Here is a 13579-nt window from a genome sequence, read left to right as displayed (position 1 = left end):
CAAAAAACTTAATTCTGTGTGATTTATTAGCTTGTTTACCCATGGGGACCTCAATTTAGGTCCCCACCGTGACACGAGTCCCCATGAGTCTGTGTGTATTCAGGTTTAAGTCCCCACCAGAATCGAAAAACAGGTACACACACACACACACACACACACAGTGTTCAGCTGCTCTGCATTGTGGTCTGGCTCTCTGTCTGACCACATCCGGGAACCTATTAGCATTTCAGCACAGAGGTCTCCAGTGAACGAGTTAAACTGCTGTACTGTAACGGATTCCCTCAGTCTAGACACACACACACACATTCAGTGTGTTTGAATGCTCTTGTGAATAATTTTATTATTATTATTCATTATGTTTATATAGCGCTTTTCTAGGCACTCAAAGCGCTTTACATTGTGAGGGGGGATCTCCTCATCCACCACCAGTCTGCAGCATCCACCTGAATTTCTCTGTTTACTGCAAGTGACACAGACAGATCTGGATTCGGCTGCAGTGTAATGGACGGTTTTTCATTAACCAGTGAGGTTTGGCTTGTTGTGTCTGGGTTCATATTTTCATTTATTTTGGGGTGTGTGGGAGCAGAAAGCCAGAGGGAAACCTGCCAAACACCCGAACACAATCTGCACGACCGCTGATTTTATTTGTGCAAATTATGATCATTCTGTATAATTACTCCCCTAACCCATAGCTGAACGTCATCATCATTATCATACAGTCATTTCACACAACAGCATTGTCCGATTGGATGACTCATATTATAAGAGTGTAGATTAATTTTCATAACTGCACAGTTAATTTCAGGTTTGATGACCACACTGCAGCTGACACATTGTTTCCGGTCATTATACTTAATTGGTTGCATAAGGAAGTAGTTCTACACACTAGAGCAGTGGTTCTCAAACCTGTCCTGGAGTACCCCCTGACCTGCACATTTTGTATGTCTCCCTCATCTATCACACCTGATTCAACTCATCAGCTCATTAGTGGAGACTGCAAGACCTGAAGTGGGTGTGTCAGATATAGGGAGACATACAAAATGTGCAGTGCTGGGGGTACTTCATGGAGAGGTTTGAGAACCCCTGCACTAGAGCATTTTAGGGACAAAAAACCCCCCAAAAAGTCTTGTGATAAATATGTTGTTAATGTGGTAACTGTGGTATAATTGATGACGGACAGAAAATTAATGCACATCTCAGGTGTAACATCCACTACACTTCATGTTGTGGCTTTATTAGCATTAATATGTAGAACTGCCAGCTATTCCTTACATATTTGTCCTACCTAAAAAATTGGTCTCTGTATGATTTTTTTATGTTTTTTAAAAGTCTCACCAAGACTGAAGTTATTTGATCAAAAATACAGCAAAAACAGCAATATTGTGAAATACTAATATAATTGAATGTAAATGTTTTCTATTTGAATATATTTTAAAATATTTTTTGTTCATGTGAAGGTAAAGCTGAATTTTCAGCAGCCATTAATCCAGTCTTCAGTGTCACATGACCCTTCAAAAATCATTCTAATATGCTGATTTGATGCTCAAGAAAAAAAATCTTAGCATTATCAATGTTAAAAAGAGTTGTGCTGCTTAATATTTTTGTGGAAACCGGCTGGCTATTTTTTCAGGTTGATGAACAGAAAGTCCAAAAGAACAGCATTTATTTGAAATAGAATGTTTTCATAACATTATAATTGTCTTTATTGTCACATTTGACCAATTTAACGCATCTTTGCAAACTTTTAAATTGTAGTTTATAAAATAAAGTAGAATATGATATGTTAGGAGGGATTGCTTAATGATGTGCATAAATCATACATATATTTTTTATCGCACAGCTTTTTTTTTATAACACAAGAACATTCTCAATCAATCCTTAAATCAAAAACCTAGATAAAGGCATTTTTTTCACAAAAAAAGGTGTTTTCTTAGGTGTTTTTTTCCCTAAAACAATCTAATGAGATCACTTCCTGATATGATTCAATCTGATCGCACGTCAGTGTGTTAGTAGGATGAAAAGTATGTAATTTTTTTCCCTTCTATTGAATAGAAAGTTACACAGCTTGACCAGACTTAATATAATCTCAGGGCAATGATGTCATCCAGACATTACTAACACACTGCGGATGGGGGCTGTTTGTAGAGCCAGAATATGTGTGTGTGTGTGTGTGTGTGTGTTAAAACTGAAACGCACTTTTATAACTCATGCAGTATTACCACTGGAGTCCAGCCGGAGAGCGTTTGTGCGTATATGTCTCTGCTTACACACTGTTTGATAGGCTATACCTAATATTTGCATTAAACCATGGATACAGAAACAGTTGTTTGCTTAAAAGTTGTATGTTTATTTTTATGACATCATTGACTGATGCTTTTATAAATTGCTCTGGTATTAATGGTGTGACCACAAGTGATCATATCACATGCAAATGAATACACAAACACTTACACAGACAGAGACACAAACAGCCTGAAACATCATATTTTCATCTTCATCTATTCAGTTTGTGTGTATAGGGTCGGTTAAGCCATTATTTACATCCACTTGATCTATATAGGAAACAGACTGCATTATTATTCCCTTAAGAATCTTCATCCTGCTGCATCCGGTAAAAACACTATCCGTGCGGATCACAAGTGCATCCTTCCTGCCTTTATTTCCTCTCAAGAGGACTTATAAAAGCCACACACATTTATATTGTTTGTGTGAGAGTTTGACAAACACAGGTATGACAAGAGAGAAATGAAACACTGAAGCTAACAAGCTTCAAACAACAGAATCTTGAAAGTTTTGCTTTTTTTAATAAAATATGGTTCTATCACTATTTGGATTAGGAAATACTGTCTATCATCATGTTTTATCAAAATGCCAAATCTGCTGATCACTGGCTGTCACGGTCAGTTGGACTTTTACTGGTTTATTAAAACCAATTATATATAAAGGACAGGATTGGAACCAGAGTCCTCTTGCATGCTAAACAAAACCTTTACCACATTTTGAACAACTGTGTTGTTTTTTCGTTGGTTATGTCTTATCTCAACTAGCCAGGACTCCCACTGGTGCCCACTCAAAATGTAAAAAAAAGAGCATGATGCCCCTGACTGTGGCTGTAATGTGTAGGTCAGAGGGAAAAATCTGTTTTTCTGCCTAAAGAATCTGTCTAAAGAAACCTCCTACACCAGGCTGTAAATAACAACTACACAAATACCACATTTGACCAAGAACTGCATTCCAGAAAAAGGAAACAACTTTAAACTACACACAGCAATCAAAAAGAGGAGAGATGACTCATTTCATCGAATCTTTGCTGCAGCCTGAGACCTGACAGACTGAAATTTAAGCCATTACTTTATTTTACGAGAACCAGATCAGTCTGATATGTGAACAATTCATTTAGACCAGTCGGGTTACTGTGATCTGAAAAAATTGGCACACAACAACAACGATGAGCCACAGACTGACCTTGATTCAGTTACACATTAAGTACACTAAACCTGATGATGTGAAATCAGTAACAGCTGCGGTGAGAAACAAGGCTATTTAACAGTATAATATGAGCGAGCAAGACAGTGTGTGAGAGAGAAGCCCTGCCCCAAATGGCACACTTCATGTGCACTTGCGGTCTTGCAGACAATGGCCGCCGCGTGTCTGTTAAGTCCATGAGACCACAAGGTCTCTATTCGTCAAGGGTGCTCGCGAGTGCCCGCTTTGCAGCCTCTACACACCCTCAACGCGCACTTCTGCCAAGCCTGCACTGAGGCGAGCTCCACAGCAGACTTCTATCTGACAGTCAAAGCGCCATTACATCACGAAAGTGTGGAAGACCGCGAGGGTTTACGGTGTGATTTGGGACAGGCACACAGAAAGATTTTAGAGAAAAAGTTACTGGCTCTACCAATTTGCTGCTCCAAAAACAACAAATGCGCACCAAGATATTTGAAGTCAATAAATATCTTGTATCACTAAAACATTCAGATACAAATTGTGAAGTGACAAATATGGTCTCCTGACAGACGACTGATATGAACCTTGTATCATTTCAGAGATAATTCAACCCCAAAATTACACATTTATCATTCCTTAGCAAAATTTTGTGTTTGAAATCCATTAACATCAATAGGAATTTCGAGCAAAAATTCCCCTGCGTTGATTTCAGAACGGGATCAAAGTTGGTTGCGTGAATTCACCACACTGAACAGATCATTTGTTTGAAGGTGACGTTTGTGTGAGCTGTTCTTCATGCATTTCTACACTACTGACAATGGACCAATGGCTTTTTGCTAATGTGATCACACCTTAAAAGTTAAGTAAAGGATACATAAGTATACCACAAAAGTATCCTAAAAGTGATCTATACCTTTCAACTCATACGTCATGTTAAAGCTACACTCTAAAAAATGCTGGGTTGTTTCAACCCAATTTTGGGTCAAATATGGACTAACACAACTGTTGGGTTAAATTTTGGTTACATTTTTTTATTAACTTTTTAACCCAACAATAGGATTAGTCCATATTTGACCCAAAATTGGGTTGAAACAACCCAGCATTAATTTGTTGAGATAGTGAGTTGGTGGGTTTTTGTTAAATGTGAGCCAAAATCATCACAATTAAAAGAACCAAAGACTTAAACTACTTCAGTCTGTGTGCATTGAATTACTTTAATACACGAGTTTCACAATTTGAGTTGAATTACTGAAATAAATGAACTTTTCCACGACATTCTAATTTATTGAGATGCACCTGTATATGTGAGGTATAGAGTGAAATTTAAGCCATTACTTTATACTTTATTCTTAAGAACAAGATCATTCGAATGATATGAATCATTTGGACCAGTTATATAACTAGATCAACTGATTCACCGAAAAGATAAGCCTCAAAAGTATAGCCATTTTCATTATACCTGCTTTTCCTTTTTCATTGCTTGAAAACTTCAGTCTCATTCTTATAACTGCATGGAAAAGAAGACTAGCACATCTTCAAAAATTCTCCTTTTGTGTTCCGCAGAAGGAAAAAATTCAGGTTTGGAACGACATGATTATGAGTAAATAATGACAGAACTATCATTTTTGCTTGAACTTCCTTTAAAGCATCTTCTTATGTAAGAACAGACCTTTTCTCTTCTCTCATCTCACTGAAAAATCACTAAACCTCAGACTTAACCCACAGCTGCTGAGGGCAATCCTTAAAAGAAACATCAGACCACAGTATAATGTCAGCTTGCTTAATGAATCATTAGCCGTAATGAGAGAGCGGGACATGTGTCAGATGGGTGTGTGGTTCACGGCAGTGTTCTGATGTTGTAACCCCACATTAAACCTGTTCAAGCCCAATAAAACCATTATTTGGCAACAAAACACCATCTCTACATAGTCACAGAGACTGTGAGAGTGGGAAAAAGAGAAACACATATGGATTACAGAGACTGAAAGGAATTCCAGGAATTCACACCCCACACACACATTAATCAAATATTAACAGAAAGAGACTCCATATGAGACTGTAATACATTCTAATTCATTTCGACTGCTAACAGCCGATCCAGCATCTGCTTCTCCCTGTCACTGACACATCTTATTAACAACTTGCAAATTCAAGATTCTGAAGCAGTATTCAGATCATAAACAACAAAATAACACAATGGGAGCCATTTTATAACACTTGTATAAAAGCAGAATGCAGTGATTTGGCACATTATAGTAAACCTAACCTGTTCACTCGGCTCAAATGAGGTCGATATGCTGTATCCTAAACCCTAAACTTAACCCTTTCCCCAGGCTAAAGCGGTAAGCTGGACTGAAGCACCGTGTTTTTCACAGTGTATAGTTTCCTCATTGCTACAGATTTGTGGTTCTGAACTAAATTTGTATAGAGTGGAACTCAAACAAAATATCCAGTGGTTACTAAGGTGACAAATCACAGATTCAGACTTCTGCTGTCACTGACATTATTGCTAGAGAGATTATTGCAGAATCGACAGAATCTGCAAAATGAAACAAGCTCTTCTTTGGTGTAATTACGTCCTGACCTGAGAGAATGTCTTCAACCCAGCTCTCGAGTGACTGATTCTGACATGCCAGTCAAAACAGAGGATTTCACCGCATACAGGCTAGACCACATTTTTGCTCTTCACCCACTGACAAACACTCACATGTCTGCTCTTTAAAAATCACTGTTTGTTTGATTCAAATAAACACACTTAATCAACTGAGCGTAGGGCTGGGCGATATGGCCAAAAAAATTATGACGATAATTTTTTTCATATCAGTCACTATCGATAGGCTAATTATCATGATAAATGTCAAATCTTTATTTCTTTCAAGTTTAAAGCCAGATTTTTGCTCCAAAGTGAAAGTTGTAGAAACCAGACCATTAATTTTCCTTAACAAAATAAATATCTAAATAGAAAAATAAATTTCTTAGTTTCTGCATGTTCTAATGAGTGATATTGGAGATTATATCGCCACCTGTTGGTTTGGCATGCTCTTGACAGTGCTTCATAGCATGTGTTTGCGTTTTCATGTGGACGGAGATTTTTTTTTAAACGGAAGAAGGAAAAACCCGTGTACCCGTGTACGTGTGGACATGGCCTAAATCACCGAGTCATTTGTGTTCATCGCTGAATTCAAGCGCTTCACACTGGATCTCACAGCGCTGCTTAAAGGGTTAGTTCACCCAAAAATTCTGTCATTAATTACCCTTATGTCGTTCCAAACCCTTACGACCTTCGTTCATCTTCGGAACACAATTTAATATATTTCTGATGAAATCTGAGGGCTCTCTGACCCTGGCTGCATTAGAAACACCCTCGCATTAGCGTTAAACTGTTTTTTTGTAATTTGATGCAAAGGTGATATAACACAAAGAATAGTGTTATAAATGTAGATAAAAAAATTAAAAATACAAATATGAAAAACTTTCGAGGATTTACGATGCTGATGACCGTTAAACGCGTCATCACAGTCTTGTGAAAAGGGTCCATCGTCAAGAATCCATTATGCACATTCTATATATAAAAGTGTACACAGATTCTTAAGCACTGGCACAAAGAAAATGCTACAAAACATGAAAGAATAAAGTTAAGGATAGAGGATAAACATATTACATACAAAAATATTTATTATACATATTAACAAATCTAATCATGTTTTAAATATTTCAAATGTTGTATTTATGCTGTAGCTATTTTGTTTTACTTAAATGAGTGAATTTATCTAAAAATCACAGAGTGTTTCTTCACAACCGTGAGATCATAAACATGACAGGAAATGTTAAAACAACTGCTTAAACTTATGAAAAATGTAATAAGGAAAACCTATGAAAGTCATTACGTGAGCAAGGTGAACTCACAACAGTTGAAATATGGGAAAAGGATGAGAATTGATACTATGTAGTACAGATACTATATGGATGGACTGTATGTACAAGTTTATAAATTTAAATATCTGGTGGTGTTGACTACCAGTACACACACAGATGTAAGCCTTATAAGTATATATATAAAAAAAACAACTAACCCATTTATTCTGTCTAATACATTCATAGTAGTAGCTGTTCTTTAAAATATACACATTTAACTTTTTTTTAAGTTAATACATATTTTGATTCACACATGATCTGAGGACACAGGTACAGTAATGTCATCAATCTGATAAAATAAAGAGAAAAACAAATGAAATAATCACTGCAGTGTTCTTAACACAAATATGCATCTCAATCACTTCCAAAGTGAAAGTGTTGCCGTTTTAGGAACTAATAGCAGGGTAAGTTTTGTCCCATGTTTCAAGAATCAGTGCATGGTTAATCTTTTATAAGTTGCGTGATAAACAATAAGAGCCATAAATTCAAGCATTGTTCAGCAAAAACCACTGCTGTGGATATCAGATTTCCTATTGGACACAAAGCTTTCCTTACAGTGCTTAAAAAATCACCCTGAACATATGGACCATTTTACATGCTGCTAAACAAGCAATCAGTGCACTTCTCAAATGTGTGAAGAACAAACGATCAGATGTCTGACATCAGACCGGAACAAATAGAAACAGGGGCAAAGGCTGTTTGTAACATTGTTATATAGCATTTAATGGATATACTATAGAGATCACATAACTAATTATATCTAAATCCATAAAAATCAAGTCTATTAAGACTATATTAAGTGCATGAGTATGAAAGAATACAGTGTGGCTAAGAAATCAATGTTTATCATTGCACATAATAATAATAATAGCAGCGATACTGGAAATTTATCCTGGGATCTGAGATTCACTCTTCCACACCAGCACGCTCTCCAGATCACATTCACGACCAATATCCTTCCCCAAAAGATGTCATAATTCCATGAAATATTAATTTTATTACCTTCATATGTGTTTTTGTTCGCTCATCAGTCCTCGCTGTCAGAAGTATCCCAAGTTTACGGAGTTATTTCTCACTTTCACTGCTGCCCGTGCTACTATCCCGGCCGAAAATATGGACTGCTGCCACTGACAGATCGTTCAGCCAATAAGCGGAGAACACTGGCCAGAATGATCTCTTCGGATTGGATGTTGTGCTCTAAGGGGAGGAGCTAAGTAAGCGTCGGTTCAGTGTCTTTGTCTGCGGTCGTTTGTTTTACATGCAGTTTATTGTAGTGATTTGAGCACATTACAGTTCAAATGTCGGAGCCTCTTTATTTACGATACACTTGATATTAATTTGCATTGATACCTATGAATAAATTTCTTCTTTGTGAAGGTAAATATTTTTCAGACATTCATGAAATATTGATGGCAGGATTTTAGACGTCTAAAAATGTAAAATATGCTCACTTTTTTATAAAAACAAAATATTGATGATATTATCAATGTAAATATATATATATATATATATACATACATTTCTCAGTCGCGATACGTATTACTCTTTAATGCAACCGGATGTGTTTCTAATACTGTGAAATACTGTCTAGCTATTAGTAATGAGTCAATGCAAAGGTGAGCTGATAAATGCTCCTTTATTTGAATTTCAGTAAGTGTTAACGAGCTCCTCCTAACCTCATCTCTGGCGCCCCCTCATGGACACAAAGAGAAAAACACATCAAATGACAGCGGTTTCAAACTGCCTTTTGGAAAGAGTGACTGGCAGGGTATTAATTTCACCCCAGGATTAGATTTAGTTTTAAGATAATTCATGTACCGTACCTGAAATATTGTTTTGATTATTTACAGAGAAATAACAGAGACATAACAGCACACATGCTGGAAAAAAGCTAACCTCTCAGGCTAAATGAAATCTAAAAACTGTCCAAAATTCCTCTAAATCCAGCCTAACAAATAAGCATGACCAGACTTGCATGCCAGGAAGAAAAAAACAGCAAATCAGAGTCTTGATAAATATGGATCTGTAGTATGTATTTAGATATACATCAACTAGAATAAAATGTTACAGGGTTGTAGACCTTAATCAGTTTAGACCCAGTTTGGACACATTTATGTGGGAATGTTGGGAAAGTGTGTTCACATTATTTAAGTTGGCCTGAATGAGTGCTTGTGGTCTGTGTGTAAGATTGTCTGGCTCGTGTAGTCACCGCACTATTCTTCTCATGCATGAAATTGTTTTGAATTGCGGTTCAATTGAGACGCAGTGAAATGGATAAAAAGATGCGTTTATGTATGCAAATGAGACGTGTTTATGTGCATAATTCCCCGCTGCACCGTGGCCTCTGTATGAGTGTAACGAAAAAGAGATTTTAAATTATCATTCAATGCTTTCCTATAAGCGATCTGGATGTGTTGAATGTCATAATAGTTTTAGTCCATCTGTAATGAGAATATTTGCGAAGCACTTCCCTCAATAACAGAATTATGCTCTATGCTCATATACGTGTATTTTCACTCATTTTACTTTCAGTTGTTTGTCTTTACAGCCGCTTGTGTTCTGCTACTATTGGTTGGTTTGTTTTTCATTTCCCTCTGAGACAGAGATGGTGTGAGAGAGAAAGATAGAGAGATATTCAATAAAACAAATGTGTCGCCCCTCTGGTCGTGATGTCAGTTTGAAAAGAAATAAAAACAGACAGGAGACACTGCTGCTGCCAGTATCGACTAACTAGGCCATTTGTCTGTCATCCTCAGAGCTTTTACACTAACAGATTCCACTCAGGATCTTTAGCCCTTTGTTTTCACTCTCACACTGTGTCCCTATTTGTCTCTCTTTCTCTGTATGTGTGTGAAGCTTGTTTTATTCTCTCTCTCTCTCTCTCTCTCTCTCTCTCTCTCTCCCATATTACTTGGCTGTCATGATGCTCTCTCTCTCTTTCTCTCTCTCTTTCTCTCTCTTCCTCTGCCTCTCTCTGTCTCTCTTTGTCTCTCTCTCTCTGTATGTGTGTGTGGCTTGTTTTATTTTCTCTCTCTCTCTCTCTCTCTCTCTCTCTCTCTCCCATATTACTTGGCTGTCATGACATCACTATTCCACACCAGCTGAAGCCACACACACAATTACACAGATATGATGAATAACACAGCCACTGCATGACTCAACATAAGTCATTCCTACTATAATTTACATTTTCATCAAAACTTAATGCATTGAATAAAATGTTCAATCGAATAAATTCAATTTAAATACATTTATTTTTAAATGCATAATTTTAATATATGTTCTTTCTTTTCTTTGTGGTGTTTTTTTCACTCCATCCTCCGTTTTTGTATCAAATTATATTCATACATAATTTTTCTAAGTAAGTAATGTAATAGCTGAGAAATGTTTAATTGTGAGATAAATATCATTTAAAATAATCTTATCCTGTAATCATAATAATTAATTTTAACAATGTATATTTAATATATTTGTTTATTTAATACTTTGACACTAGTTTCTGTTAAAAATAAATAAATAAATAATAACAGCAATGCCCTTGCAGCAGAATTACCAGCGATATCACAGCCTACGGGGGGCCTTTGAATATCATTTTGAGCAAAAAGTTGAGAACCACTTGTTTAGTGCCTGAGCTTGAGTATAGAGCGTGTTTCTATAGGTCTATAAATAATTCATTGAATTACAACAGAAGCATATTCCTTTTTTATGGAGTCCACGAGTGGCTATATAGTACAACTAGGATCCTCGGTTACACACTCTTGACACTCAAACAAGAAAAACATCCTGTGTTACATCATCCCATGTGCTGCACTAAGAGCACCTAACCTCAGTCTGAAACACACCCTCAGCATAAGAACATGATGCTTGAAATTACAGACTGAATCTTCTAAATTTAGGTCCTTATGGGAATCCAGAATCCAGATGTGATGACATATGATGTATCATATAATATGTGTGAGCCCTGATTCATCATGCAAAAACATGTTTGTCACATCCTGCTGAACTATCTACACTCTAAAAAATGCTGAGTTAAAAAGGGACAAACCCAGCTGTTGGGTTAAAAAGGGACAAACCCAGCTGTTGGGTTAAAAAGAGACAAACCCAGCTATTGGGTTAAAAAGGGACAAACCCAGCTATTGGGTTAAAAAGGGACAAACCCAGCTATTGGGTTGTGTTGACCCAGCATTTTTTAGAGCGTAATGTTTAATGTATTTTTTATTACATAAAAAAAAAAAATTTAAAAAAAAAAAAATTTATTATACACTCTAAAAAATGCTGAGTTAAAAAGGGACAAACCCAGCTATTGGGTTGTTTTGACCCAGCGGTTGGGTTCAAAACAACCCAAGCGCTGGGTTTGTCCCTTTTTAACCCAGCATTTTTTAGAGTGTATACTTAATATTTGCATAAACCTTGTATAACCGAGTTATCAGATATCAGAATATTATTCTATAAATTATTGTTTGTAGATTGACTTTGAAAAATACATTTCTAAGCAAAGTCAAAGGTTGGTACACGCATATCCGCACACACACAAATAAACATTATAATCAGTCATATCTAGTGTTGCAGACAGAAGTGCACACATTGTGTAGGTGTGTGTGTCTTCCAAGCTCCATCAGTGCCCCTTGACCTCCTTTGGATAGACTGATGATGAATGTTACCTTTCTAGTGTCTCTGTTTCAGTGGAGGTGAGTCACGATGTGTGTGTGTATATGTATATGACGTGAGAGATGTCTGTAGGTTTGATTTCCCTTTGATTCACACTTTGCAGCATGAAGTGAAAATAGAATTTCACAAGCATTTCATACACGCATCCAGACAGACACACTCACTCTAAACACATAAAGGTACTTGATACTGCTGAATCCCAATTTAAATACTGTCCATCCTAATTCATGCATCCCAAATCATAGTACACTGAAAATAAGCTATTATTAGTGTTATTAAAATGTACATCTGTGGATGTTTTTGCAGCTGATATTGTTCACACTGATATTGTTCACTTACATGCAAAGAAAGTGGATGAAGAACGGTGGCTCTGAAACTCCAAAAAAAAGATTAGTCTATTACACTACCAGTCAAAAGTTTTTGAACAGTAAGATGTTGAATGTTTTTTAAAGAATTATCTTCTGCTCACCAAGCCTGCATTTATTTGATCCAAAATACAGGTATAATGCTACAAAAGCTTTTTATTTCAGATAAATGCTGATCTTTGATCAAAGAATCCTGAAAAAATTTGCTCAACTGTTTTAAATATTATTAATAATTATAATACATGTTTTTTGAGCAGTAAATCAGAATATTAGAATGATTTCTGAAGGATCATGTGACACTGAAGACTGGAGTAATGATGCTAAAAAAATCAGCTTTGAAATCACAGGAACAAATTACATTTTAAAATATATTCAAATAGAATGCAGTTATTTTAAATAGTAAAAATATTTCACAATATTACTGCTTTTGCTGTATTTTGGATCAAATAAATGCAGGCTTGGTGAGCAGAAGATCATTCTTTAAAAAAAAACATAAAAAAATCTTACTTTTCAAAAACCTTTGACTGGTAGTGTATTATCTTTAGTCACCAAGTACATACTTCTAATGTGTAGCATGAGTATGGAGATTGAGGAACAGCCTAAATAAGCAGGCAGACATCACTCAAAGTCACATTCAGAGATAACCAGCAGAGGGCAGCCCATAACTGCCAGTTATGACAATCTGAACCTGTTTGAGGGATCAAGAGACCATTTATGGCATCTTCGGAATCCAATTTAGCAAGCATTGTAAAATACTTAATGGATTTGAGTATTGTAGGACCTAAACTAGAGCTGAACTAGAATAAACCAGGGGCCCGTTCTTCGTACCTCGCTTAATACATCTGAGATGATTTGAAAGATGCCAGATCTTCTAATCGTGATAACTAATAATCTCTGGCTAATTTGGTTCTTCAAACGAATTTGCGGATCTGATTAAAATATCTGGATTAAGTTATCAAGATTGCTGCGTATTCTCGTCGTGTTCCTCGTAAAGGGCAGATGTATCGATACTCGAAACCACGATCAGCAATGCAGCGATTGGCTGGCGGCAATACAACAACGTAACGACATCATATAATTAAAAAAGACACCTGACGAAAAACTTGACAAATTTCTGGACCTTTATAAGGAAACAGCCAAGTGAACAAAACTACATAAATGTTATAATAGATAAATGAAATGTG

General features: G+C 36.3%; 1 protein-coding gene across 1 annotated transcript in view; it reads right to left on the bottom strand.

The window, feature by feature from the left end:
* LOC107711913 (CTTNBP2 N-terminal-like protein) overlaps positions 1-8473 on the bottom strand; it is a 22760-nt gene extending 14287 nt beyond the window's left edge. The window contains exon 1 of the mRNA XM_016517002.1: positions 8365-8473. Coding sequence (XP_016372488.1) covers positions 8365-8370 — 6 coding nt within the window. The 5' untranslated portion in view covers positions 8371-8473. The remainder of the gene's footprint in view (positions 1-8364) is intronic.
* Between the last annotated feature and the right edge of the window lie 5106 nt (positions 8474-13579).

Source organism: Sinocyclocheilus rhinocerous, unplaced genomic scaffold (genome assembly GCF_001515625.1).
Source record: "Sinocyclocheilus rhinocerous isolate Xijiao unplaced genomic scaffold, SAMN03320098_v1.1 scaffold1168, whole genome shotgun sequence".
NCBI lineage: Eukaryota > Metazoa > Chordata > Actinopteri > Cypriniformes > Cyprinidae > Sinocyclocheilus > Sinocyclocheilus rhinocerous.
Note: the sequence above shows the minus strand (reverse complement) of the source record. Positions and strands in the feature narration are given on the sequence as shown.